Source organism: Pholcus phalangioides, unplaced genomic scaffold (assembly GCF_987345545.1).
Source record: "Pholcus phalangioides strain wild (caught in Gottingen) unplaced genomic scaffold, Ppha-v1.0 ptg000007l_1, whole genome shotgun sequence".
NCBI lineage: Eukaryota > Metazoa > Arthropoda > Arachnida > Araneae > Pholcidae > Pholcus > Pholcus phalangioides.
In genome coordinates, this window is record NW_028301600.1 from 33,891,615 (window position 1) to 33,918,078 (window position 26,464).

General features: G+C 35.5%; 1 protein-coding gene across 5 annotated transcripts in view; it reads right to left on the minus strand.

Annotated features, from left to right (window-relative positions):
* Window positions 1-26,464, minus strand: part of LOC149085217 (folliculin-interacting protein 1) — a 132,596-nt gene that overhangs the window by 10,941 nt on the left and 95,191 nt on the right. For 4 of the 5 annotated variants that reach the window (XM_089233083.1, XM_089233085.1, XM_089233084.1 and 1 more), the window contains 2 exons: window positions 24,746-24,807; window positions 5,428-5,569 (listed from right to left, as the gene is read on the minus strand). In XM_089233083.1, coding sequence (XP_089089209.1) covers window positions 5,428-5,569; window positions 24,746-24,807 — 204 coding nt within the window. Of the gene's footprint in view, window positions 1-5,427; window positions 5,570-19,217; window positions 19,337-24,745; window positions 24,808-26,464 lie in introns of those variants that run through there. The other variant, XM_089233086.1, reaches the window with a different exon arrangement.

The window sequence follows — 26,464 nt, forward strand, 5'->3', positions numbered from 1 at the left end:
TTTTAATTCAAAAGACAACATCAAAAATTAGACAAGTGCTCCCAGATATACACTTTCATGTATCTCGATATGAAAACAAATAAGCTTTACCAAAAAAAAAAAATTCAGGTCCCATTTCAATTTTACGTTAGCATTAGAAGGGGTGGGGGTGTATTCATTGATTTTTGATTACGAGAAGGGCGACAGCACGAAGCTTGTAAAAACATGAAATTAGGTCCAGCCTGGTGTCATTTTTTTGAGTGGAGTGTCTGTGCTATGCTGACTTTTGACAAAGACAGAGGAGTAAAAATATTGACAAAATTCTGCCGACAAAAGTGGAATCTAATTTATTTTTGATTCTGTCAGAGAAATTACGAATAACTGACGTTATCCCCAGGACCGCAACAACTAGATGCTTGGTCACCCGGGGCAAGTGCACATTTTGGCTCCCCTTTGTAATGTTGAAGGTAAGGTTTGAGAATAAAATTTGCGCCCCTTCTGGTCCAGCGCCCGGGACACGAGACCCGCCTGCTCCCCCCCTAGTTGCGGCCCTGGTTCCCCCTCTCTATTAGAAAACAAAAAGTGAAGATGTAACATAATATTTTCGCACACTTGCTGCTGATGATACATTGAAACTTACAGGCGTACAACTAGGAACATGATGGGAACGTATTGGAGGTGAGGGGATAAACTTGATTTTTCCGCTTTCAAACTTGCAAAAAGTGCTTATTAGCAGTGTATCTCCTTGAAAATTTTCATCCTGCTACTGTGCTTCTAGTTCCAGCCATATTGAACTTCCTCAAACTCTTCTTGTGATTTGGGGGGGGGGGGGGGTGATATGGAAGGGCATTATGTTTACCCATGTATAAAAAAGTGACATGATATTCACAAATATACGGATAATCATTAAATCGTAATTCAACCTCCCTCCTCCCAACTGTGGCCCTCTTGCATTTTCAGTGTATCTCAGTCATAGGCGCCTACAGAATTTTCTCTAGGGGGTAGGGGTTCAAAATTTTTTCCTTCTGGGGGGGGGTTACGTTTTCCCCTGCAAAATAACACTATAATCTCGGTTTGGGGGGGGCATTAGAACCTCAATATCTCCCCCCCCCCCACCGCGTATGACAATGATCTCTGTCCATGCTCATGCTTGTGATAAAAAGTAGTCAGGGAGGGAGTCCCCTTCTTATTGGTTAAAATAACATATAAAAGGTATTTAGTTTCGAAATAGCTTTTTTTTTTTTTACCGAAATAATTTTTTTCTAATTTTTGGTTGACTTTTAGGAGGGGGATATGGACCCTCTATGCACCTCCCTGCTTTATGACCATATATTATCCATTATCCTATCTCCTTATAGCTATTATATACTTGTACTTGTGGTCTCTTATTCGTGACTATATATACTCGCTGTCGGAACTTTCAATTGGAGAATCGGAATCATCTGAGTCCTCATCAAACAACGTACGACGAATTTCTTCATACACAAGACTTTCTTTAGGCATTTTCCAAATCGAAAGTGATGCTTCAAATCGATAATTGACAACTTAAACATAGAAATGGTAAATATTAAAAATTCTCAAGAGTAAAGAAAAAGGTCAACCTATTCACGTTTGGATAGAAATGGAATGTGCGTTTTGAAGAAAAATATCTATTAGTAAAACCAACGTTGACCTTCGGATAAGATCGATCTGTGGGGAAGAAAGGGGGCTGGCCATTTTCTGAATGCACTACCTAGAAGCGATAGAAAACTCGATTTGGGAGCCATACGAAAACTTTACAATCAATTTTGTTGTATGTATTCGCATACTAATCCGGTGCCAGTGCACTTTATTTGGAACACTCCCATAGAAACAGCCCACTTATAAGGTATTATCTGCTTTGTAAGAAAAAGAGAGGTGAAATCACTATGTGGAAGTGTCACTTTTGCGAAAATGAGTTTTTCAAACTTGACAATGAAAGGACACAAATCCCCTGAACAAATTACAGCCGTGCCTTTTTTGCTCATGTTGACTGTCTTCTTATCAATAATTCTAACCCCAGTTGGTAGTAAACGCAGATGTTTATCAAAACGCTAGATCTCCGTAGAAAATGAGGAAGTCATATACTACTACAATCGGGCAACAATCAGAGGCATATTTACTGTTTTGCCTCCCTTCTCCCATTCTATTCTAATATTCTTGACCACTTATTCCTAGAATTCACCACCCTGGAAAATATCCGTCTTGGACTCCCGCTCCTGTGATAACGCTTGTGTCTGTAAACCAGTAAATCACACTTTGGGCCACTCGCATGCTAGCGTACTGTTTTGGTCATTCACGTGCTCACACAATCTCTATGCCCCCCCCCCTTTTGGTCACTCAGATGATTGCATATGCTCTATGCCACGATTTTGATCGCTCTCACTGACCTGGTTAGTTGCTCTTTAGGTTACTTTTTGGTCATCCACATGCTTGCACCAGTTCTAGGTCACGCTTTTGATCGCTCTCACTGACCTGGTTAGTTGCTCTTTAGGTTACTTTTTGGTCATCCACATGCTTGCACCAGTTCTAGGTCACGCTTTTGATCGCTCACCAACCTGGGGTCACTAGCTCTTTCTTTTGGTCATCCACGTACTTGCACACGCTCTAAGTCAGAAGACGGCGGCTTTCAGAAGTTCAGTACAGATAACATAACACAAATGACACCAAACTTTCGGAAATCTGCCAATGTTCCAATAAATAAAGTGCCAGGATTTTGTTCAGATAGAGCACCTGTTATGACAGACTCAATAAATTGTGTTGGTATGCAACTAATAAAACAAAATTATTTGATGCTGTGTGTCCTTTTTTTTGCACATAAGCTATCTCTAGTTGTAAGTCAAGTTCCAGGAAAATGCAACAATCGCAAAAGTACAAGATACCATAAATTCTAAATATCTAAATAATATAATCTATTATAAGCAATAATATTTAACCATCTTGATAATTTTAAAATTCTTTTCCCAAAATTATTTCGCCAACGTCGTGGGTAACAACATGATAGTGTAACCTCTCGTTTTGTGTTGTATTGTTGCAAACAACAGTCAGTTTTATCGAAGTGGAGCTTCCGAAATCAGGGGCGTAGCCAGAAATTTTGTTCGGGGGGGGGGGGGACGCTTTCATTTGGGGGGGGACCAAAGTGACAGAACAATGGATTTGGCCATCTTTTTCCCTTTTTTCGGTCATTTTCTCACATTTCGGGGGGGGGGGGAACCAAACCCCCAAGTCCCCCCCCTCGCTACGCCCTTGTCCGAAATCCAATTGATGGGGCGTATATGCTTGTATTTCTCGTTCCCGCCTCTGACGACAGCTTTCAATCATCCTTCCCTGCCCTTTCACAAAAATGTCTTATATACTCATACCCCCCCCCCTCTCGGCGGGCTACGGGTGGTTTGGCTGTTTGCATGTAGAGCCAGCTACGGCCGGATTGGTTTTTATAGAGTTAAGGTCAGGTAACGTTCTTGGATTGTCACGACTTACCAGACGTTTCAAATGCTCCCAAAGCCAAAAACTGCATGGATTAAGGTCAGGGGATCCGGAAGGCCATAGATTAGGGAAGTGCCGGCTGATAACATGTTCTTCTGTAAAATGTGTTTTAAAAACATTCTTAACACACACACTGCAATGTATGGAGGAGCTCCATCTTGCATAAAGATTGTGTCTGCATGGCAGTGACGTGCTTGCAGAGTCGGAACAATTTCGTTCTGTAACGGCAATGCATAACACTTCCCAATGATTGAACATGTCACTGGACCTGTAGAATGTAACTCCTCATAGAAGTAGGGACTGAGAATAAATGATACAGTAAATCCACACCATACCGTCACTTTTGGTGAATGCAACAGCACCTCTAAGATGGTGTGCAGATTTTCTGGTTCCCAAATTCGGCAGTTGTGAGTATTGATTGCACCATCCAAGTGAAAATGCGCTTCATCTGTCCAGAGAATATTTCAAGGCCAATCTGAATCGACCTCAATGCGAGCTAGAAACTGCAGTGAGAACTGGAGTCGAGTGTCAAACATGTTGAAGCAACCGCTGCACAAGTGAAAGTTTGTACGATTAATATCAAAGGATATTCCACATGATCTTATGGACAGTTGAACATAGCCTATCCAATGCCTGTGCTACACGCCTGACACTATACCACGAGAATTTGAAGCTCCATCCTCTTCTACCTGAAGCGAAACCTCCTGTACTGCATCTATAGAAATAGGTTTTCTTCCTCTTCCAGGATGAACAGCTAATGATCCCGTGGTTTCAAATTTTGTTATCAAACTCCGAAGGTTTTAACATTCATTGGACCTTTTTGAATCCTCTTCCAAGCCTGATATTTCTGTAGAGCAGTTACTGCGGAATTACTGTTGTGGTAAAACAATTTGACCAAGGAAGCGCGATCTTGTAAACTTATCGCCATTGTAAGCAGCAACACATTAAGAAACAAGATCTCCTTGAATGTTTCTAGGTTTTATAACAGCTGCTGCGTGACAAAGCATAAATGCACATGTTTACTACAGGTTTGAAAGTGAAACTCCCTCTGGTGGTGATATGTACAACTAATTTGTCCCCCTGAAACAAATTCCCATCATTTCACGAAGTCCTCCACAAAATTTCACGCTTTTCTGATGACTGGTTTTGCCTGTAGGCTACTTTATAAAATAGGGTCTTTTAATTATGGATGCCCTGTACATGTACATATTAAATGAAATAACAAATAATTGTTTCTTATTAAATCTCTATATGGATTGTAATGTTTGCTAAAAAATTAAAAACTACATTAAAAAAACTATGAAAGGCATAAAACTATGCCTTCCCATTAACTTCCCATTTAAAACATTTTTCCACTTATAACATTTTATAGTTAGTTTCTAGAAAACATTATACATGTAAGTGGAACTTCAACTGTTCATACAGCCTTGTGCGTGTTTGAATAAATGCTAAGAGATTTCTTTTTGCTGTGTTTGTTATCCATACATTGAGTATATGTTCTTTGCCCCCCCCCCCCAAAAAAAAAGTTGAAATGACAGTCCTGTACTATGCCCAAGCTTTTGAAATCAACTGTAGTATAAGTGGTATTTAGCAATAAAAAGAGCAGAACTGAGACTGACTGGGACATCCCCTGACATTATTTGTGTAATGAATCTTACACTTTTTCATTAAAGTAAATGATATCTCACTTTATTCAAGATTCAGACTGCATTTTGCTTCAATAAAAAGGTTTCACTGGACTTTCTAAATGGTTGTCAAAGAATGTAACATTATGTTCTGATATTAATAAACATATTGATGTTAAGTCAATTATTATACTTCTTAGTAGAAATTTTGACTTGCAAAACACTGATTATATAGATTCACAAATTCTCAAACAATACAATTCAGTAATTTACTGAATAAAATCTAGATAAAAAAACTAAAAATTATCCAAAAATTTACCGATTCAGGGGATACTCCTAACTCCATCAAGCTTAAAACAGCTTCACACATATTGCTAACCAGAATAGACATACAAGCATGACTAGTATTGAAAACCAACTTCCCATCTAATGAATGCTCAACTGACAAAATCTCAACATTCCTGCAAGAGACAAAGTTTTTATAAATGTAGTAGAGAAAAAAATTTAAGTAAATATATAAAATTATCCAATATCCATATGAAAATATCATGAATAATATTTAAAAATTAAAACACAAGCTGTGAATGGAATTAAAACACAAATGTGCTATCTCAAAAAGGTAAAAATTCTGTAATTTCCTTATGAAAATTCTGTAATTTACTTAAAAATCTAGCAAACTAACTTTTTCATAAAATTTTTTATGGGCATAATAACCAAAATAAAAATTAATACATAAGGTGACCATATTAACCATATTTTAAGGGACATTCACATATTTATAATTTGCTGTCCAACTATCCTAAAGAAATGTTCAGTTTTTGAGCGATGCTTCCATGAATGTGTGATATTTACTGGGCATTTTGTACTATTAAATTTTTTTTAGGAAATAATTTTATTTCACTAATATTTATAGGAGTTCTCAATTTCCCGCTCATCAGAAATTTTCCATAATATATTAAGAATTTTGCTTTATTTTACTGTAAATGTTGCAAAATCCAACATTTCTGGGCTAAATACGGAAGTTGGCAGCTACGTAAACAAGTCAGAGAGATAAGGTCATACAGTAATCACACACTATGTAAGTAGTAAAATATGCAAAAATATTTAAGGTCACTAGATGTCCTCATTTTCAATTTCAATGGTCCTCATATATTATCACAATTTCACAATTTTGTCTTGATTTTTGGAATTATTTTTTCTCTTTTTGTAGACTCATATATTAGGGTACAGACACAGTGCACACAGGTTTCCGATTCTGCGAATCCGCAGCATTACTTATTGTATAACATACCAATAGACATAGCACAAAAAGTTTCTTAATTTCAAAATAATTGTTTAAAAAGTGTGAAATATTTACTTTTGTTATTCAATCATCAGTGGTTTGTGTATTCGGCAATCATGGTCAATCTGTTCTGTATTGCTGTCATTCTAGAATTTGTGAAAATCTGATACAATTTGAACTTGAATTAATATGCAAATTTTGATCAAATGTTGGTAGTGACATAATTGTTTTGTTGTAAGGCAGGTTGGTGTGGTAGCCTGTTTGTGGGCCAAGATAATTTGTTTTGGCTGCAAATAAAAACCTCTCTCACCAAGAGGTAATATGGATTTACATTCATATTTACAGATGCATTTTACTATTTCTTTTACCTATCTTTCAACATGTGATTGATTCACATTTTTATTATGTTCATTTTGCCTTGAGGTTAAAAATATACTTAGAGATGCAAGGCGAGAAAATTCTTCAAGATGTAAAAATCTGAGAATTTACAGTATTTTTCTCTTTAAATAATGAAAAACAATAACTTTGTTGATATTGTGAAATATAATTCAGTTTTCACTGTTTGAAACATTAAAAAAAATTTGGTATAATCACCTCATAATGACAACTTTTATTTCAAGAATATTCTCACAGTCACGGTGAGAGGTTTAAAAAGTTTTTGTTACTTTCTGCACCTTTAAAGATTAAAACCTTAAAAAATTATTTTAAAACTAGATAAATTTTCAGAATTAAGTTCAAAGCAAAAAGTAAAACCAAAGTTTATAGACAAGGGAAGATATTCTCTTATAATTACCTTCATCGTAAGATACACAGAACTGTTATTTTCTTCAATGAGCATACACTAAAATTCTGTATCATTCGTATTTCTTTGCAAGTTGTTCAATATTGAGCTACGTTGGTTTTGTTTTCTTACGTTTTTTTTACATATAGTTTTAAGAATGATTTTCTTTTCGTTTTTCCAGAGTGAAGTTAATGGAAGCTTCAAGTTTTTGTTGAGTTAAAAAAAAATGTTTCACCAACGATACTGATAGTTAGTTTGACAGATTCTAATACTACACATTTTATAATTAGACAGCAAATGTATGTTTTAGAGATGCAGCAAAAATATATCTTAATCTAGAATGCAAGAATTAATTACTATTGTGAGTAATTAGAGTCAGAATGCACATTGAGAGAATTTCTGTCTCCTTCGAGAATGACAATGTTCAACTTTTGTAGTCTCTTTTACTTGCAGAAAAATCAAACAAGATAAAGTTTTCGAACAGATTGGTCACCAAACTCTAGCCCCTTCATGGTTCTTTGTGATGACGTCCTGGGTATTTCCTTCTACAAAATATCTCAACAATAATCTAGGACTTGCTTATAGACTGATATGTGTTTAAACATCTGCCGAAAACAAGATGTCTGGATGTGACAGTTCTCTGGAGTCTTGGTGAGAAATAAGTGCTTTTATTTTTGCCACGAGATCTATTGAATTTAGTTGAGATTAGAGCCTGATCATAATGTGAAAACAATACAATTTTCGGGTGTGTTATGAATTGTGTTTTGTTTGAAAAAGAAACAAAAAACTTCAAGTTGTTATAAACAAATGATCCGTTGAGAAAAAAAAAAGACTTCTAGTGAATTCATTTTGCTATCTGCTGGTTTTGTCAGTCGGATATGTTAAGAATCTGGAGATGCAACAAACTACGTTGCAATTGTGTGCAGTACCATGGGGCAGCTCACAACAGAGCAATGAAAATTTAAAAATATGAAATGTACTAATTGAAAAATAATGAAATGAATGTTTCTAAATCTGAAAAGTATATAAAAAGTACATTATGTGAATTCAATTTCTACAAAAAATTAATCGAAAAATGTATGCCAAGTTAAGAAATTTGAGTGCGTGTTAAAGAAATAAACATAATACTTTGAAATACCCTGTATGCAATATACAAAAAATTACTACAAGTTGGTTCTTGAAATCTGTCTTATACATATATACATTATATAAATAAATAAATATATATATGAGTCACCACACCATCATCAGCATCGCAACAACCACTCGCCTCCGAAGACGATCACGTGGACAAGTACTGGATATACTGACTGAAGGACACATGAACACAAGCCCTCAGCCAATGGGGGACCTCGTGTGACGTGTTCCCGAGAAAGTATACTGACAAAATACTGAGTTTCACTCAGTGGAGAGGAGTTGGAGAACAATGCTAGATGCTTGAAGAAAAGGTAGCCCTTTTCCATGATCTTTGATGTCTCGCCCGCCTGCTTGCCGAAATGGTGATGGCAAAAGCAAAGATGATATCCAAGATGCTTTGAAGTTGATTGTCAACTCACAAACAGTATGTTAGTCTACAGACCACCTGCAAATTTTCTTTAATAACGGGTCATTTGTGCTCTTGCGCCAGGACTTGCGCTTCATCCCAGCTATAACAACAAACGAACAGTATGGTAATATACCTACCCCTCTGCTCGTTTACAATCGAGAAGGGCTTATCAATGCCTTCCATATCATCATCATGTGCCACTGTGTATGTGTGTGCACTGAAGAGGTTTCAGCAAACCACCACGGACCAAATGAGATAAGTTTTGTTTAATGGTTTTTTTTTTGGGGGGGGGGGCACTACAATCAGCTAACAAATGTAATATTATGTTCATTATTTATATGAAAATTTAATTAAGATGAACACTTAATCATAACTATTTAATTCCTGATCGGCAAATATTGGTTGTTCAACAATGATGTTTTTTTTTATAAAACGATGCGCTAGACCTGTCATGTTAATAAGTAGCATCAATATGTGATCTTCCGATTCAAGTTAATTGTTTATTTTTGTAACAGCAACAGGAAATTATGACAAATTAAATTTCCCTTTTTTAATCTTCCTGGCCTGACTCCATCAATGTGTTGGAGTTCTTAATTGACTCATTACTTTTCAACCCTATTTGAATCTGGGAGTCAATGGACTCTCAATTTATTGCACAATTGGTTAAAAACCTGAATTTTCGGGGTTTTTTTAACCAATTCACGATGGCACCAACTCACACAATCGGAAACCATTGTGTCCATATTTGTACCCTTATATACCGAAACAAATATCTGCCCACCTATGGGTGTCTTTTATTTTTTCCATGTGTATTTCAATATGTTTTGACCAATCTGTAAGAACTTCACAGGAAACAAGAAATAGTGTTGCTTCCAAGCAAAGCAGATGTTATAGCCATGGCTCCACCTGCTCCAGGCTATTATGAAAAATATGCGCATTAGAAATAGGGCTTCGAAAGAAAACTACAACACGTCTTGAGAATTATGTTGTTTCATCAGCAACAGTTATCGCTAAGTAACAGAGTGGATTACTTCATTTAAAAATATACCGGACCCTACTTATTACCTTTTAAAAAACCATCATGAAAAAATGTTGCGAGTAGGAAATTGTGATGAGCCTTAGTAAAAGTTGGGACTGTGAAAATAAGTTGCACCAAGCGGGAAAACATTTTAAAATGGAATTTTACAATTTATCACTCGGTTACCCCTCTGCATAAATAAATTCCCTCTATAAAGCACCCACCCAGAAATAAAATAGACTTTATGGCAGAACTTCCTGATATGTTTCAATTCCAAAACACCACATTGTAACACAGATATCTGAATTATTTTAGATGAGGGCTTGACAAATCAAATAAAAATTTAGGCACCAGCCACATTTCTTAGGAGCCAAACATATTTTTTCTGAAAAAAAAGAAGTTCAAAATAATGTTTTCTGAGACTTGGAAGATCCCTTTACATGTTGGTTGACACGCTTACAAAAATTCAGAAAATTGTGCTGTCTTGACATTAATTTAACAATAATATCTGAATAATTTTTAGTCACCATGGCAACCTGGCACCAAAACTATCCAACCAACCATTTGAAGTAGATGAATCAGAGTTCTTCGGCAGTTTCTCAAACTTTTTCTTGTAGAATCGGGTGAGAAGCACAAATTCTTGCTTGTGGCTGAAACAAACCAATCATACACAACTGTGTCAATGGTAAAAAACCCTTCTGTCTTTATATACTGATTTTTCCTAGCTTGATTTCTGTTCTTCAGCCAGTCTTCTTGCCAATGTTCCTCTTGCTTCAAAATGTTATATATATATACACAAATACAATATTGTTGGCCCAAGGCCTATACAAGAGGACGCAGTAGATTACAGATATGCTTTGAAACATAAGACAAGAAATTGGAGATCATGAGGGAGTTAACAATAGTAGAGGAGAGTTTGTTCCATTCAACTATGGTATTGGGAAAGAAACTGAATTTAAAACAATCTGTAGAGGCAAAAATAGGTTTTAATTTTTTTGGGTGGCCAAGTCTATTGAAAACATAGGAAGGACTAGACAAAATACCGGACGTATCGAAATTTAAATTACCATGAATAATTTTGTAAAGCATGGCTAAGCGGGAGATAAGTTGGTAAGTAGCGAGTGGGTGGAGATTAAGTTCGAGTTTAAGATCGGAAACTGAACTAAAAGATGACCAGCAGTTGTGAATAAAGCGGGCAGATTTATTTTGGATAGATTCAAGTTTGTCTATGTTACTAGAGGTGTGGGGGTGCCAGACCTCAGCTGCGTAAGAAAGAACGGGAGAAATGTAAGTTTGGTAGCAGAGAAGTTGGACATCACAAGTAGAATGTTTGAGGTTGAGGCGAAGGAAAAAGTATGTTGAGGCATTTCTGGTAGACATAATAGATATTATTCCAACAGAGATCAGCCGAGATTATGACACCCAGATATTTAAATTGAGAAACTTGGGATATGGTTACATTATTTATCAAGTATGAAAATTCTAGGGGAAGAGTTTTATGTGTAGCTCTCATGAAAGCTGTTTTAGATTGGTGCTCATGTTGGCACATGCCCATTAACCTATCTGAGATGGAAACAAGATTACGTTGGAGAATTTCTTGATCAGATCTATCATTAATTGTGTGGTAGAATACACAATCATCAGCAAAAAACAAGGGCGTAAAGTTATTGAAAATGTTGGGGGGGCTCAAGCCCCCATACAATGGAATCTCGTTTATTCGTCGCGTCGTATAAACGAGGTTTTTAAGCACGTCGCCGAAGTCGGGTCAAAGCGTCGTATAAATGCAAAAATCGTATAACTGAAACGTTATCTCTACCTTACTCTTCCGCAAAAATTTCCCTATGAAAACTAAAAATTATTGTAATTCAAAACCATATTTCATGAAATTGAAATCAAGAAAAAATTATATTACAAAAAAAAATTACTCGAAATACAGCACTAATATTGACACAGCTGTTTCATAAACCTCAAGCACTGTTATGATGTTCCTTTCAAGATTTGAAATACAAAAATGCGTTATTTATAAACTTAAACAAAAAATTCGTCTGTGTTGTTCGATTTATATATTCAAGAAAAATGTCAATAAAGCATCGAGTTCAGCTCTTTTGAAAAAAATCAGTTCTGTTTTAAAGAACTGTTTTTGCGTGCATCTACGGTCAACAATCAACCTCCGTTAGCAGTCAGTTCATTTCGGAACTTGCAACAGATATTGTTGAAGCCACCTCCATTCCGTGGTCACATCCGCAGGAACACTTTGAAAATGATTATAATTTTTTTCAAGGACTTTTAAAGACTTGAAAATGAACTTTTTCTCCAAGGATTTTCAAGGAGAGTACGAACCCTGTCCCTATATATCAGGGCTTGACAAATCTCGGGCTCCAGGTCACCATGGCGACTAGAAAATCGGTATCGGCACCAAACATTCTCTGCATGTGATTGCTAGAGTGGAATCATAGGATGACGAAAACAGTGTGGCTTTCAACATGGGAGAGGGGGGGGGGGGTCCTCCGTAAGTCCTGAAAAAATCTAAAAAACATCATTTCGGACCGTTTTTCTTCAGCAAAAACCATGCTTGGCTCTTCAGGAATATGGCTGTTTCCTACATAGTTTTTGATTTGTCAAGATCGGCTGTATTCAAATGACATCAAAACAGGAATCATTCAATGTTTTAAAACAGTATTGAAATTTATACTCGATGAAAAATTCAAAAAGCATGGTCATATAGGCTTCTGCAGCCAGAGCCGCTATCCTATAAAATGTTTGACAAATGATTTTACTTCATGTTCATTTCTTTTTCTCTTTAGGGGTGGGGGAAAGAGGACAAAATCACTGAAAATATTACGATTTGATATTTTGGTTTTTTGTTGGTCGGCATTTCTTCGAGCAGAAATATTTAATTTCATTTCATTTGTGTTCAATAATGTGCATTTCAATATAGTACAGGAGTACCGTATTTGATTTGCAAAAAATTCAATATAAACAAACAAAACAAAAATATTAAAATGTCTGAGTGAGTTCAGTGTTTAAAGAGAGGAAAAATGCAACACCATACTGAGCTCGAGCTCTTTCACGTATTAATAATGAGAAAATTATTATTGAGTAATTAATGACAAAAGTTCGGTGTAGATAATATCTGATATGGTGATAATCTCATTATGAAATCAATGATGCAATAATTTTATTGCATCAATTAAAAAAATGTGAAGGAAGAGCAACTTTTTTGCGCATTAACCCTATATAGTCCCGTTGATTTTTGAATAGACATGGTAAATGGTCAAAAAACACAAACAGGTTTTTTGGTATTTCAGAAAGTACATCCTTTAGTGTCATTTCAGTACAAGGTACAGCTATATAATTACAATAATTTTTATCTATCTACCCAATTTTACGTGCTCAGAGATTTATATTATAGCACCAAATTGAGGGAAATGGAAATAAAATTCAAGGACGAAACTATTCAACTTTGCTGAGCAAAATTCTATCTGTTTATAGATAACATTAAAATTAAGGCAGACAATATTTTACCGTTAATTAATTATTTTAGCTAGTTAAATCCAGTATAATTAATTAAATTGCTGTGATGATGTATTGTTTCAGTTAAAAATATGCTAACAGTGCCAATTTACATCGGTTTCTGGAAAAAAAATAATTTTCAATACGTTTTATGGAAGAGAACCATAGAGGGTATAAAAACATTGGTTTCGATTTTATTTGGCCAACATAGGTAATCAGTTGCTATTAATATTATGGTGTGCCGCAGATAGCAAACGTTCAAAAATCCATTGGCATAGCAGCTCGCTTATTTTTGTTAACAACAAACACTTCAGTATTAGTATAATACTGAAGTCATACTGATATCAGTAAAAGTATAAATACTTTTTTTTTAATTCATAAATCAGAAGGGGGAAAATCTTTGTTTACATATAATATACGTCTGAGCGAGTGCTTATTAACCGAAATTTTAGTATTTGTATAACACTTATATTCAACGTATAGTGTTTTTTTGCTCATATACTACTGATGTATGTAAAAACTTTCAACGTTGAAGGACCTGCAGGACCGGTAATTATTTTTGGTCAAGCATTATCTTATTTGCAATCATTTTCAATAAATCAATTGGTATCAGTTTTTACCATAAACACCCACGTGATAGATATGCCATTCATATTTTATCCTAAAAATTAATTTTAACAAAAATAACTTAATAACCTAACGATATAAAAATTTTCAATCATGTAATGCTGACCACGGCCTATCGAAAACCACGGTTTAAATCACCAGGAATAACCAAACATAGCAGCAATAGCAAACAGTTCGAATGAAACGCATATTTATACATTTCGTTGATTTAAAATAAATATTTCTTGTATCCTCATGTTGTTCATGTCAAATACTCACATTTAAATTTACGCAAAAAATACACACAAGAACCTAGTTATACAATTATATAGTTTCTGAACCGGTCCTAATTTCTGCATGAAGTGGCCCATTTAATTTAAACAGCATAGTATTTACTCTATTCGCTAATAAACTAAACATCTTTGACCCTATTTATGCAGGGTTATAATTGTCCACTTTTTTCTAGGGGCACTTCAAGTCAAAGGTCCTGACTTGCAGAAAAACCAAAAAATTTCGGTGTCATAAGATGTTTTTTTTACACAAATTATTTTCGACTTATTTTGTTCCTTGTTATTAGGGACCACTGTTTAAGCAAAACAAATTTAAATAATCCAACTCGCAGTTTCCCAAACTTTTTGTTTCATCGTCCTCCTCTTCAGAATTTGTTTTTTTCTCAATCCCCCCCCCCCCGGACCTTTCCATGTCCCCAAGGGGCGATATTGCCCATTATAGGATACTCTGACTTAACTGATCATAACTTCAATAACAATCTCTGTTCCCATTCTTCTAATCACTATCACCGAATATTATTACCAAAATCTCTTGTGTTGTCTGATCAATAATTTCATGGTCGGTTTTCTTTCACCTTTCGCTGTTTTGTAATTTCTGAACTCCGGATAATCCACCCTCGGATAATCGAGGTTCTACTGTACTTTAGATTTCTTTAACAATCTTGTTCCAAACAATGTTTGTCGTAAAAGCTTTTGGCCTCAAGAATATCTGTATAAACATTTTATGCAATCGCAAAATTCCCAAAAAATTAGAGAAACTGCTAATGAGGTTGTACTTACCAAGATTATTGTTGCTCTGCTACAAATCGGGCTTTGATGATGATTCCTTCATCATGAAGGATGAGTAAGGATGCAACGATCGATCAGCGTTGACTTGAAAATTTGTAACATGAACACTCAACGATGACACTTGGATTCAAAAACAACTGGATGTTTCTTCCTCTTCTTATATGCTATAGTTAATATGACAATCCTGTTTTCGGTATTGTCAACTCTGAACAGAAAAATTTCTCACGTCTTCGTGCGCAACCATTTGTCGGCAATTACCTTTTGTAACTACTATAGTTCGGCTGGTCAAATGGTGATTTGACCCATGGCCCCCACATCCTGAAGCAGGGCCCCTAGGCTGGGATCTTTTACGGGCCCCCTCCATCTCATTATTGCTATCATATAATACATTGCTACCTCCAGAGGGGTGTACAAACAATGAGGAAGGAGATCGTACAGGAAGCGATATAGACCCGTCAACCAGTTCCCAAGTTAACAAGTGGGGGGGGGGGGGGGGGGGTTGGGGTGTATTCTGTTGAACAGTTTTCTCCTTTTTTTTTCTTTTTTCTTTTAACTCATAATGGGTATCTGTCACAGGCATAGTACAGAAGTGCATTCAAGAGGATTCACTGATGGCATTTTATACTTCTGTCGCCAGCCGATCTACAGAGACAGTAAACAATCCTCAGCTAAGAAAAAATAAATTAGTGATTGCTCTTTTCTGATGCCCGTGTCAGAAGTACGTGTTTTGTTGTCCTCAATGGTTAATCCTGCTACCCAACGCTTTTCTTTGATCTTGTCCCAAAGCGATTTGCCTTGTCCTATCTACCCGCGAAAGCTGGTTGTCTGGAATAACTACTATATGGTCATACAGGCCCCCTAACTAGGCTGGGGCAACCAGGGCATTGCACCAGGGCCACATGCCTAATTGGGCACCACAAAATAATGTACATTTATTTTGCATAATAATAATCCTTTCCAAGGGCCCCCAGAAAAAGTGTGCCCTGGGGGCCCTGAAAAGGCACGCTATGGTCCTGTGTTCATAGAAAAATAATTTTCTCGCTAAACATGGAAAGAAAACCTATAATTTTTTCTTTGTTGAATTAATTTTCAATTTGAAATCTTATAAACGGATGACCGAGAGAGAGGCTTGAAAAGATCTCTCGTCCAAAGATCTCGTTGTAAAGTCATAACTATTATCATCAGACATACATTGCACTATAAACATGCCCCCCCCCCCGCTCAACGGTGGGACTAACCAACACCTTCTATAGCAAGCTGCTTTACAAATACAAATACCACGCCACAACAGGCAAATTGCCCAACGAGGTGGCTGACTTAAGAACATCATGGATCCCCGAGCCATTTTTTGGAGGCCCTACCTTTAGAAGGTATTGGACTAACAGGGCTCCAGTGCGGGGGGGACGATCCCCCCCACCCCCTATCATTTTTTGTTTTTCACACGAAAAATTCACTATATCCACCAAAGGCCCCAGCCTGAGGCCCTGGTGCAGGATAGGGGATGCCTATAACATCTCTTTTATAGTCCTTGCCAACAAAATTAGTGAAATGGGATTACTCGTTATCAAGTTATCGCAGCTTCCGGTCATTTTTATTTGGTCCCCGAGTGACGTTATACCGAGGACTGACTATTTATGATTTATTGAATTTTAAATAGATACATTTTGCGGCACTTACATACCGATATTGTGCATGCATTTCACTATTTATAAAGGGATGGCCAACCTGCTTCCTTAGGTAATTGAAGATTAATTTTTACTTTTTAAATTGAAGAAATTCTTTTCAATTTGTGAGCGATATTTTTCTTATGAATGAATGAGTCTTGTAGCCAACTTGTAGGCTATCTCCCCCCCCCCCACCGATAATGTGTAGTAGGCCATCTTTGCAATGACCTAATTGATAACTTTTTATTGAATTAGTTTTAGTTTCGTTTCTCATCTTCGAAATTCCCAACCAGAAGGGGAGAAAACGTTGAGGGGGCGGGGATACCACATACCTCATTGGCGTTGCTGTCACTGCCTTTTCAGTCACGTCATCAATAAAAATTATACAGTTTGTACAATTTTTGTTGATACACATGCACAATTTAGATTAGGATGTTCAGTTTTCCTACTCAAAAATTCAAAAAAAAATTCTAATTTTCTTTCCTAAATGAGCATTCTTACGAAAACGAAGAGCCAGTCAAATTATATTAGTGGAGGGTGCAAATCTGTTCCACAAAACAAGGGTTATGGTGTTGACTACACTCTTTAGGAAGACGTTGGCTGAGGTGTTGGGCAACATTTAAAATTTCCATGAGTGCTGCGAACCTAAATAGTTCAGGAATCCCTTAGTTATAAAGATAATATTTTGTATTAATTGTTAAAATGTAGTGGTGACTTAACGAATGGGCCAATAAATCCCGGTCGAGGGGTTGGTCTTGGACCTTTGAAAAATTATCATTTATTTTTCATTTCCTTTGTTAAAATCAATATTATAATTCACTTGTTGTTTATTTGATTCTGTGTTCTACACCCACCCCCAGTCAAATTTTGTTGTAAAGGGGCTTGAAAAATGTTTCGGCATCGGTCCTCAAGATCTGTTATGAATGGGCATTTAGAATGTGCTTTTTTCCCCAATATTTTTCAAAAAAACATTGGGGGGAGGGCCTAAAAGTTATTGGTCCTCCCGCATATACGGGACTCAAGCGTGTACGAAGGAGAGGGAGAATGCATTGCACAATGGTTTTTTTCAGTAATTACTGGGGAGGCTCAGTCCCCTTACAAAATTTATTGCGGCGGGGTGGGGGGGGGGCTCAAATGGCCTCAGCCTCTAGGTTCTGGCACCTATTCTTTATAGAGTGTAATTTATTTCGGTTTCAATATCATTGCTTCCCAATTTTCAACCTCCCCCCTCCCCCCCACCACGCATCTTTGGGCTTATTTTCATGTCGGCGCCATGGCCGTCCTCCGGTCGCAGTGAACAAAAGAAGAAACACTCAGTTTTTGCCACAGGCAAAGAAGAAAGAGCCCCCTCAACACCTCAAAGAATCTTCCTCTCAGCCGTGCCTTCTGGCAGTAAAAGGATTGGAACCGATGGAGGGTGCGATTGGGGATTGAACGGCAGGGAAGAAATGAGATAAACGTATTGTCATGGAACAAGAAAGCCAAAGACCATCCAGATTTTTTAAAAGAACTAAAATTTTGAGCAGATTGTTTCCATTAACTAATTCATAATTAGGACAACTTTTGGTTAAAAAAAAAATTTTCATCATTGCAAAATGAATAAGCCATATTCATACGAATTTTTGGGGGGGCTGAGCCGCGTCTTCAAAAATGTTGGGGGGGCTCGGGCCCATGGGCCATATAGAAGTTTACGCCTATGGCAAAAAATCTAGCAGTTGAGGGTTTCAGGGAGGTCGTTTATATATATTAAAAACAGTAAAGGCGAGATAACCACTCCTTGAGGAGTACCTGAATTTATAGTGGAAAAAGGTGAATCACGATCTTTAAAATGAACGAATTGTTTACAACTTTTTAGGAAAGCTTCTAATCATTTAAGCAATTGCACATTAAGACCAAGATTTGAAAGTTTAAGGAAGAAGCTATTGTGCGGAACTTTATCATAGGCTTTAGAGAAATCCAAGAAGATTGTATCGGTTTGTACCTTCCAGTCAATGGCTTTGGAAAGGTCATGGATGAAAAGAAACAGTTGGGATGTAGTAGAAAAAGATCGCCTGAAGCCGTGTTGGTTGGGAAAGAAAAAGTTAATGGAGTCTACATGAGCATGGATTTCCTGTGCAATAACATGTTTGAAAATCTTACAACAGGATGAAGTAATAAATATTGGTCTGAAGTTAAGGGGGTTGGAAAGGGGACCAGTTTTGTGCATGGGAATAATTTTATTGATTTTCCAATCGGTGGGGTATGGCGGTATTTAGTGAGACTTTAAATAAGAATAGAAGACAGTCAGAGATTTCTTCCATGCAATATTTGAGAATGGAGTTTGGAATGTCATCGGGGCCTACGGAATGGGGTTTCAGTTTTTTTAGTAACTTCAAAATACCTTCTTTAGTAAAAGGACATTGAATTCATTTGCAAGAGCACAAACTCACATTTTACATCTATACTGTATTCGATGACAATTTTTTTCTCTTCTGAATATTTTCTCTTAGTGATACAGAGCAACGAGTACCAGAGGTAGCCATTTCAAACGGCGTTAAAACATGTAAAATATACGAGCAAAACCATAAAACTGACATGAGAGTCGAAAAACATTAACAAACTTCAAGCCAAATATTTAATTGAAGAATAGCCAAAAAGTGAACCAAATACAAATACAAGGCCACAACAAACAATATGCCTAATAAGGTGGCTGAGTGAAAGATGCCCATAACAAATATTGGATGTCATATTTCTAAAACACTGCAAATAAATTAAAAATGCAATTATGAACACTCTAAAGACTATTATATATACATAATAAAATATTATACAATGCCCATAAAAATATTTATGGTTGCTTTTCTAAGTATGGATAGCTTCTCAATTTACCCCAACATGTTTATCTTTATTTAACCTCTTTGCAATCACGGGCGTAATATTACATCCAAAAACCAGTGGAATAAATTCAAACATGTTTTCTTTCTTCTCTTCATCATCGTGATGCTTTATAATAAACCTATCCCTAATTAAATAAGATAGTAAGTTTCATATTTTAATTATTTACATATTAATTAATATTTAAATAAATGTGATGAAGATAATTTTTTTTTGGGTGAAGAGCCACGTTGATAGAGTCACAGTCCAGGGGTGACCGCAAATACGGAAACCATAGGTTTTTTTGTATATCTCGTTTACTGAACATCATGAGAAAGAGCAGGGTGACGCAGAGGTAGAACGGAATGTAAAAGAGGGTGCAGCGATTGTTGGCGATGTTTTTTGAAAGAACGTCATTTTTCTGATTGCCATGTCTTGTTCATATCATCAAGTATGTTGACAAGGCTTCCTCTACCAATTTTTCTACATGTGAAGAACTTAAAATAGAGGGATCGATGTTATGAAAATAATCTATTGCTGATTTGAGCTTGCGAAGCCTTTTTGCTGTGTTACTTGTGGTGAACTTGTCTTCTATTTCTTTATCTTGATCTTCTTCATCTGGTACTGTTTCAGTTTCAGAACTAGTCAGCTACATTAATTCCTCCTCGGTCAATCCAGTATTAAAAGAACTTTGAATAACATGTATTCACTTTCAAGGTACCTCCTGACATCCGGAATGAAACTGTTTAAACCAATCCAGGAAAAATGTTTTCGTAGTCCAAGCCTTTTTATTGTTTGTCCAAAATACTGGGAGCTTTGGCTTATCCTTCCCTTCAATGCTCAGTGGGCCATGGGCGGAGATACTGGGGGGGCAGCATGAAAGATGAAGTTGACTGATATAATGTACAGGGTGATTATAAAAAAACTATCCCGACATATGGGCCCCTAACTATCATACCATTCACAGAAACTGAATGAAATTTTGGCATAAGGTATTTTGATGTATGCGCTCAAGAATGATATGGAAAACAACAGTGTCACTCTAACAGTTACGGTTACAGTGAGAAAATTTCGAAAATATCAAATGGCAACACCAAGTTTTTTGTATTGGAATGTGATCTCCATTGTGAAGAACCCTAAATAGCGTTCGAACGGCAACTGTAGCATGAAAATCACCGGCGGTAGATAGGCTAAAAGAGAGGACAACCAATAAGGACAGAGAAGCAGCATAAAATAAAGCATTTTATTGTGTTTCACAAATTTTCCACATGACCTTGTGGAGGACTAATCAGGCTGGGATATCAGCCGAAGAAACGGTGTGATGAATGAAACGAACATTAATGCTCTGGTGCACGGCAAAGCCCTTTTTACTTTTTCCTTGCCTAGCTCCGGGGATTTTCGTGCTACAGGTGCCATTCCAACGCTATTTAGTGTTTTTCACAATGGAGATCACATTCCAATACAAAAAACTTGGTGTTGCCATTTGATATTTTCGAAATTTTCTCACTGTAACCGTAACTGTTAGAGTGACACTGTTGTTTTCCATATCATTCTTGAGCTCATACCTCAAAATACCTTATGCCAAAATTTCATTCAGTTTCTGTGAATGGTATGATAGTTAGGGGCCCATATGTCGGGATAGTTTTTTTATAATCACCCTGTATATATGCATATGTGAATTGACATCATCATCGTGCCCCCCCCCCCAAGACCTCCAAGTCTATCTCCGCCTAATGTGGTGGGCTTTATCGTGTACCCACATGCATTTGTGCAAAACCACATAGTAAGTCTATCTCTACTTGCCTCAAAACCAGGAGCTTGCTTTTTTTTCTTGCTTAAAGTCTTTGCGTCATTTTCTTCCAAAATAGTAAAGTTTCGTCAGCATTAAACACCTGCTCAGGTGCATAACCCTTCTCTTCAATAATTTTCTACAAAGAAATTTTCTAGTTGCCCCCTGGTTGGCAGAGGCTTGATCGCCAGTGATTTTTGAATTGCATGATCCAAATCGTTTCTTAAACCTATGAAACAACCTTTACTTGCATAAAATTCTGATAAAATAGACGTTTCGTCAGCCTTTTCTTTATGAAAGAGTAAAATTTTTTGCTTTTTCTGTTATACCACCACCTTTTGCACCCACAAAAAAAAGAATTTTCTGTATGAGAAACACATGGATCCCGTAGGCGCTGCAAAGTTTTGACTGCCACAGGTGCAGCTGAACGAATTTCAGATTCCTTTTTCTTGATATATCTCACTGCAGATTCGTTGATTCCGTGATGGCGGACCACAGCAGGTACTGACTTACTTTCGCAAAGCGAACTCAATATATCCAATTTTTCTTGTCAAGTTTTCACTTTTATTTACATTTTCAAAGCATTATCAGTAACACTAGAACAATGAGCCATCCTAAACAAGCACAACTCAAATTTTGTAAACAAAACACGTGAATGACGATTGCTGAGTGTTACCAAAAAAAATTTCCAATAAAGGAAAAAAACCGCGAATACAGGGGACCAACTGTAATTCAGTTTTTCTTAGTAGATTTTAGAGAGAGAGGTTTCTAGGGTCTATTTCCAAGAACTTTCTTTCTCATGGAGAAAGTGAAGTCGTTAAAGAGAATATTAACTGTATAGACAGATTTTTATCTTGAATGGAATTTACTACAGGCTTTGTAGCAATAATCTGTGGGAATAATTGTCACAGTTGGTAAACAAGATATGTTTTTTTTCAAAAGCAATAATAAAAACTCACAATATTTTCACAACTCTAATTCTCAACAGAGAAATTTTTCAAAGAAATGTTTGTGTGTATATCCCAGTAATATTTCATTAAGATTTCCTCCAGAATACTTAAATTCATTAAATTAATGGATATTAGTTGCATAATATGACTGTTCTTTTGGATTTTTAATGAAGTACAAATTTCAATACTATTTCAAATGTAGAATGATTTGTTTTTAGATGGCACAGGAATGATAAATGGAATTTTTAGTAGTTTAGTATGCCAATGGGATTATTTTACAAGCAAGATCACTAGAGCTTAATATAGTCTATAATTTAAAATGGGAACTATAACTGTTATATGAAAACAATTTAACCACTTAAATTTCGTTTTTTTCCATATTGTGTCCAAAAATAAGCACATTTTTGATAAGCAATTTTGTATTCAAATCGATTACATAAATATGCAGTCAAAACTGCTACATATATTGTATTCCGCAGTCAAAACTGCTACATATATTGTATTCCGCAGTCAAAACTGCTACATATATTGTATTCCGCAGTCGAAACTGTTATATATATTGTATTTATTAATTTATGCTAATTTTCAATTATAGCAAAAAATGGAATTTTTATTTAAAGTTGGCTTTTTTTCAAACAACTAGCTCATGAAAGCAAGCAAGTAAAACCTGACCATGAAACCAGTTTACACTAGTTTTGCAATTCAAACTTTACTTAATTCAAACTAGAGCTATCTATTAGAAACACTTCCAACTAAAAAAAAAAAAAAAACTGGGCAAATCAGAAGATTGGCGTAGGAAAATTTGCTTATTAAGCAGCGTACGGGCAAATCACAAAAAGACTCTTTCACAGCATCCAAATGGTGTTCGGGCAAAACTGTTAAGTGGTTTTAATACCCTAATAAGTTATCTTTTCAAGCTTGGAATTTAAAATGAGTAAATATAAAATTCAAATCAAAAAAATTTGATTCAAATGAAAAAAAAATCATATTTTTTATCAACCCTGGACTGAATAAAAAATAAAATTAGAAATTTTATAACAATTTTCCCTCTATGCATATATAAATGTCTGTTCCATGCATGACTATGCACTTAAATTTTATTATTTATCAAGTTCAATATTGTCTAAAAAAACGGGGGGGTCTGACTTCTATATTTAAAAAGTATACCTATCTAGAATTTAATATTGTTCAGATATATTTTTAAAGACAATATTTAAACCACTAACTGTTAATAAAATAAAAATTATATTATGTTTTATTTTGCATAAGTTAATATTTTAAGGTGAAAAAAAAAATCAGATTTGAATAAAAAAATTAGATTTTTTGATTTAAAAAAAAATGATTTTTACCAACCCGGATAAGGTGTGTAAATAATGTATGCAACAAAAAAAAAAAAAAAACTAAACGTATATCAGTGTATTTGCATATAGTGTAACTGAACATTTATTATGTAACTTGACTAATAACTTCATCAGTATGTAGTAAAGGCTTTTGGACAGATTTTTTTTTTCTTACTCACAAAAAAACTGTTTATCCAAAACTCTCTACCTCGAAGTTTTTCTCGGTCCTGTCAGTTTCGAGATAGAGAGCTTTGACTGTATTAAAATAAAATTAGGAGGTTATTTATAAAACCTCCTTGCAAAGTGAATGGCATATCTGAGGTTCATGATATTTGACTAATTATTTCTAATTGGAAATATATCTTAAAATGTTCAAAAGATAAGAGGGTTTACACCCAGTGTAAATAACATTATGGAAACCAGTCAGAAAGGAAAAAAATAATCTACCTAGATTTTATCTTTACAATGTTTCTGATTTTAATCGAAGCATCCATTGTTGGTACATTTCAGCATGGAGAAAAAGATAGAATGCTGAAGGAAGAAAAAATACACTAAAAGGAAGAAAAATAAAACATTCTAGGGGTTAAGGAAATCTTCCCCCTCCCAAAAAAACTCAGGAAGGAAATAAAGTGTAATTTCTTTCTCTGATTAACAAACCATTGCTGTATAAACTGAGTTCAAGCCGAATGAAGATGTACAACGACTGAAAGGGATCAAAGGGGTGGTTACAAACTTGTTGTTAAAACCCATATAAAAAAAAACAAACCTTAACAATAAATAAAAAGCAGAGGATTCACACAATGAACTATTGGCTATTGCTAGATATTGGTGCTAATAGGTGTGGCTGGGAGAAAGGAGGAATGGAAAACATCAACTATGAATACCAGATGGTCACAGAAACTGGTCATACTAGCTCGGATTTAAAAAGTATATGTTCATTTTCATTGTTCACTTTATCTGATCAGAGGAAAGAAACTTTGTGTATCATATTTTTTATAGAGTAATGATAAATAATGTGACCTAGGCCATCTCCCAATAATGGCCACATTTACACGGTTCTATTAGTGGCTGTTGTTGAAGGATTTCACTGAATATTAGTTATCATGATCATATGACAAAATAGAAATTTCTTATGTTCCAGTGCAAATATTTTCATATATAGGCTTCAATGTATAGCCTATATGTATTATAATAGAAATTAAAAATCAAGTCTTACCAAGAATCAGTGTTGGCTAAGATGCAGACTGCTTCATCTATCGGTTCATCAAACATATGCACCTATGGAAAAATTTAACAGAGGTGTGTAATATATATATATATATAAAATGCTTATATTATATAAAAGCTATTTTAATTCCTCTCCAGTAAATCTGAAATCATACAGCCCAGAATTTTAATTGATATACCCGACAACAAATAATTACACAATGCCAAGTAATTCATCAAGAAATGCATGGGTGTAAAACAAAATGGTAAATCCTATTGGCAGCCAGACATATATAGAGGCAGACAAGATACCACTTCAGGTTTCACACTTTGGAAATGCCCTTTGCAACAGGAACAAAAGTGCAACTATAGTCAATAATTGTCACTTTAGGTGCTTTATATAAAAAAGTTTGCCTTGGACATCACAAATCCTGTCTACTTTCATGCATGATTTTCAAGTCAGTTGCTCCTGAAATGCCTACGTCAGGGGTGGAAAATGAAAATTTGATTTTTGTAGCTGGAACAATTATTTTCATAGCAGCAAACAAAAATGTTTTGTAGCAACATTTATCAGATTTGTAGCACTTTAAAGTTTTGGCAGTAAATAAAATGCACAGTTTTTATAGACATATATGCAGCAGAAGCATACACAGGATTACGTTTTGCTTTAAAAAACAGCATCATCTCAGCTCAGAAGAAGGGGTTCTTCCTCAAGGCACAAAATACAGAAATTTCTTCTAGAAGAAATTAAAATGTTATTTTTTAAACTTTTTAGCTCATAAAAAAAATTGAGACCGTTCTTGATATTTATATATATTTCTGCATTCTCTACAATATCAACAAACGAGAGGCATGGTATTTCAGATTACAAAAATAATTTAAACAAAATGAGTGTTTTTAGATTTAGCTTACCAGACCAGAATTCGAGCTTTGCGCTGGTTCCTTGCCCCTTAGGGACGAAATTGCCAACTTAAGGGCTGCCCGTATGGGTCTATGAAGGGATAGACAAGACTATGCATGATTTTGTGTATAGTGTAGCGCTTCTCATCCTTTTTTTGCCCTTGGCCCTGAGGCAGTATATGGCACTCAAGACTCCATTAATAATTAGGTTTTTTTAATTTGAACTAAGAACATATTTGCGTAATAAAAATTAATTAACTATAATCAACAGTTGTAAATATTTAAAAAATGTTAAAACAACTAGCTGAACATGATGACCCGCGTTAGCATAAAAATAAAATCAAGTGAGCAAAAAAAACCAGCATTAGCGTCATCTTATATACTATTGCAAATTCAGTATGACTGACATCATACTTTTTTTTTCACAGAATAGTCTCACGTCACAACCTCACAGTACAGGTCAATCCGTTACAGCCCCCCCCCCTTCCAACCATTTTTCATTCCTGTGGCCCCTTTGCAACCACGATTAATTTCCATAACCCTACACCCCCCATTTTCCCATTGGAAAATAGTTATTCAAATATTATTTGAAGTATAAAATATTTGAATTCAATTATTTTTTAATTCGTGAAAATTGTGAAAAGCATAATAAATATTATACAATACAGTAAAAAATAATTAAAAAAATATTTTTGATCAATGTGAACCTTGTGCTTGAATGCAGTAGCAAGCAGTTTTATTACTGATATACTCTTCATGCAGATAAAAGTAGTAATGACGAGGTAGTGCACATGTGAAAGTTTAAAATTCGAACTCTTTCACACCATTT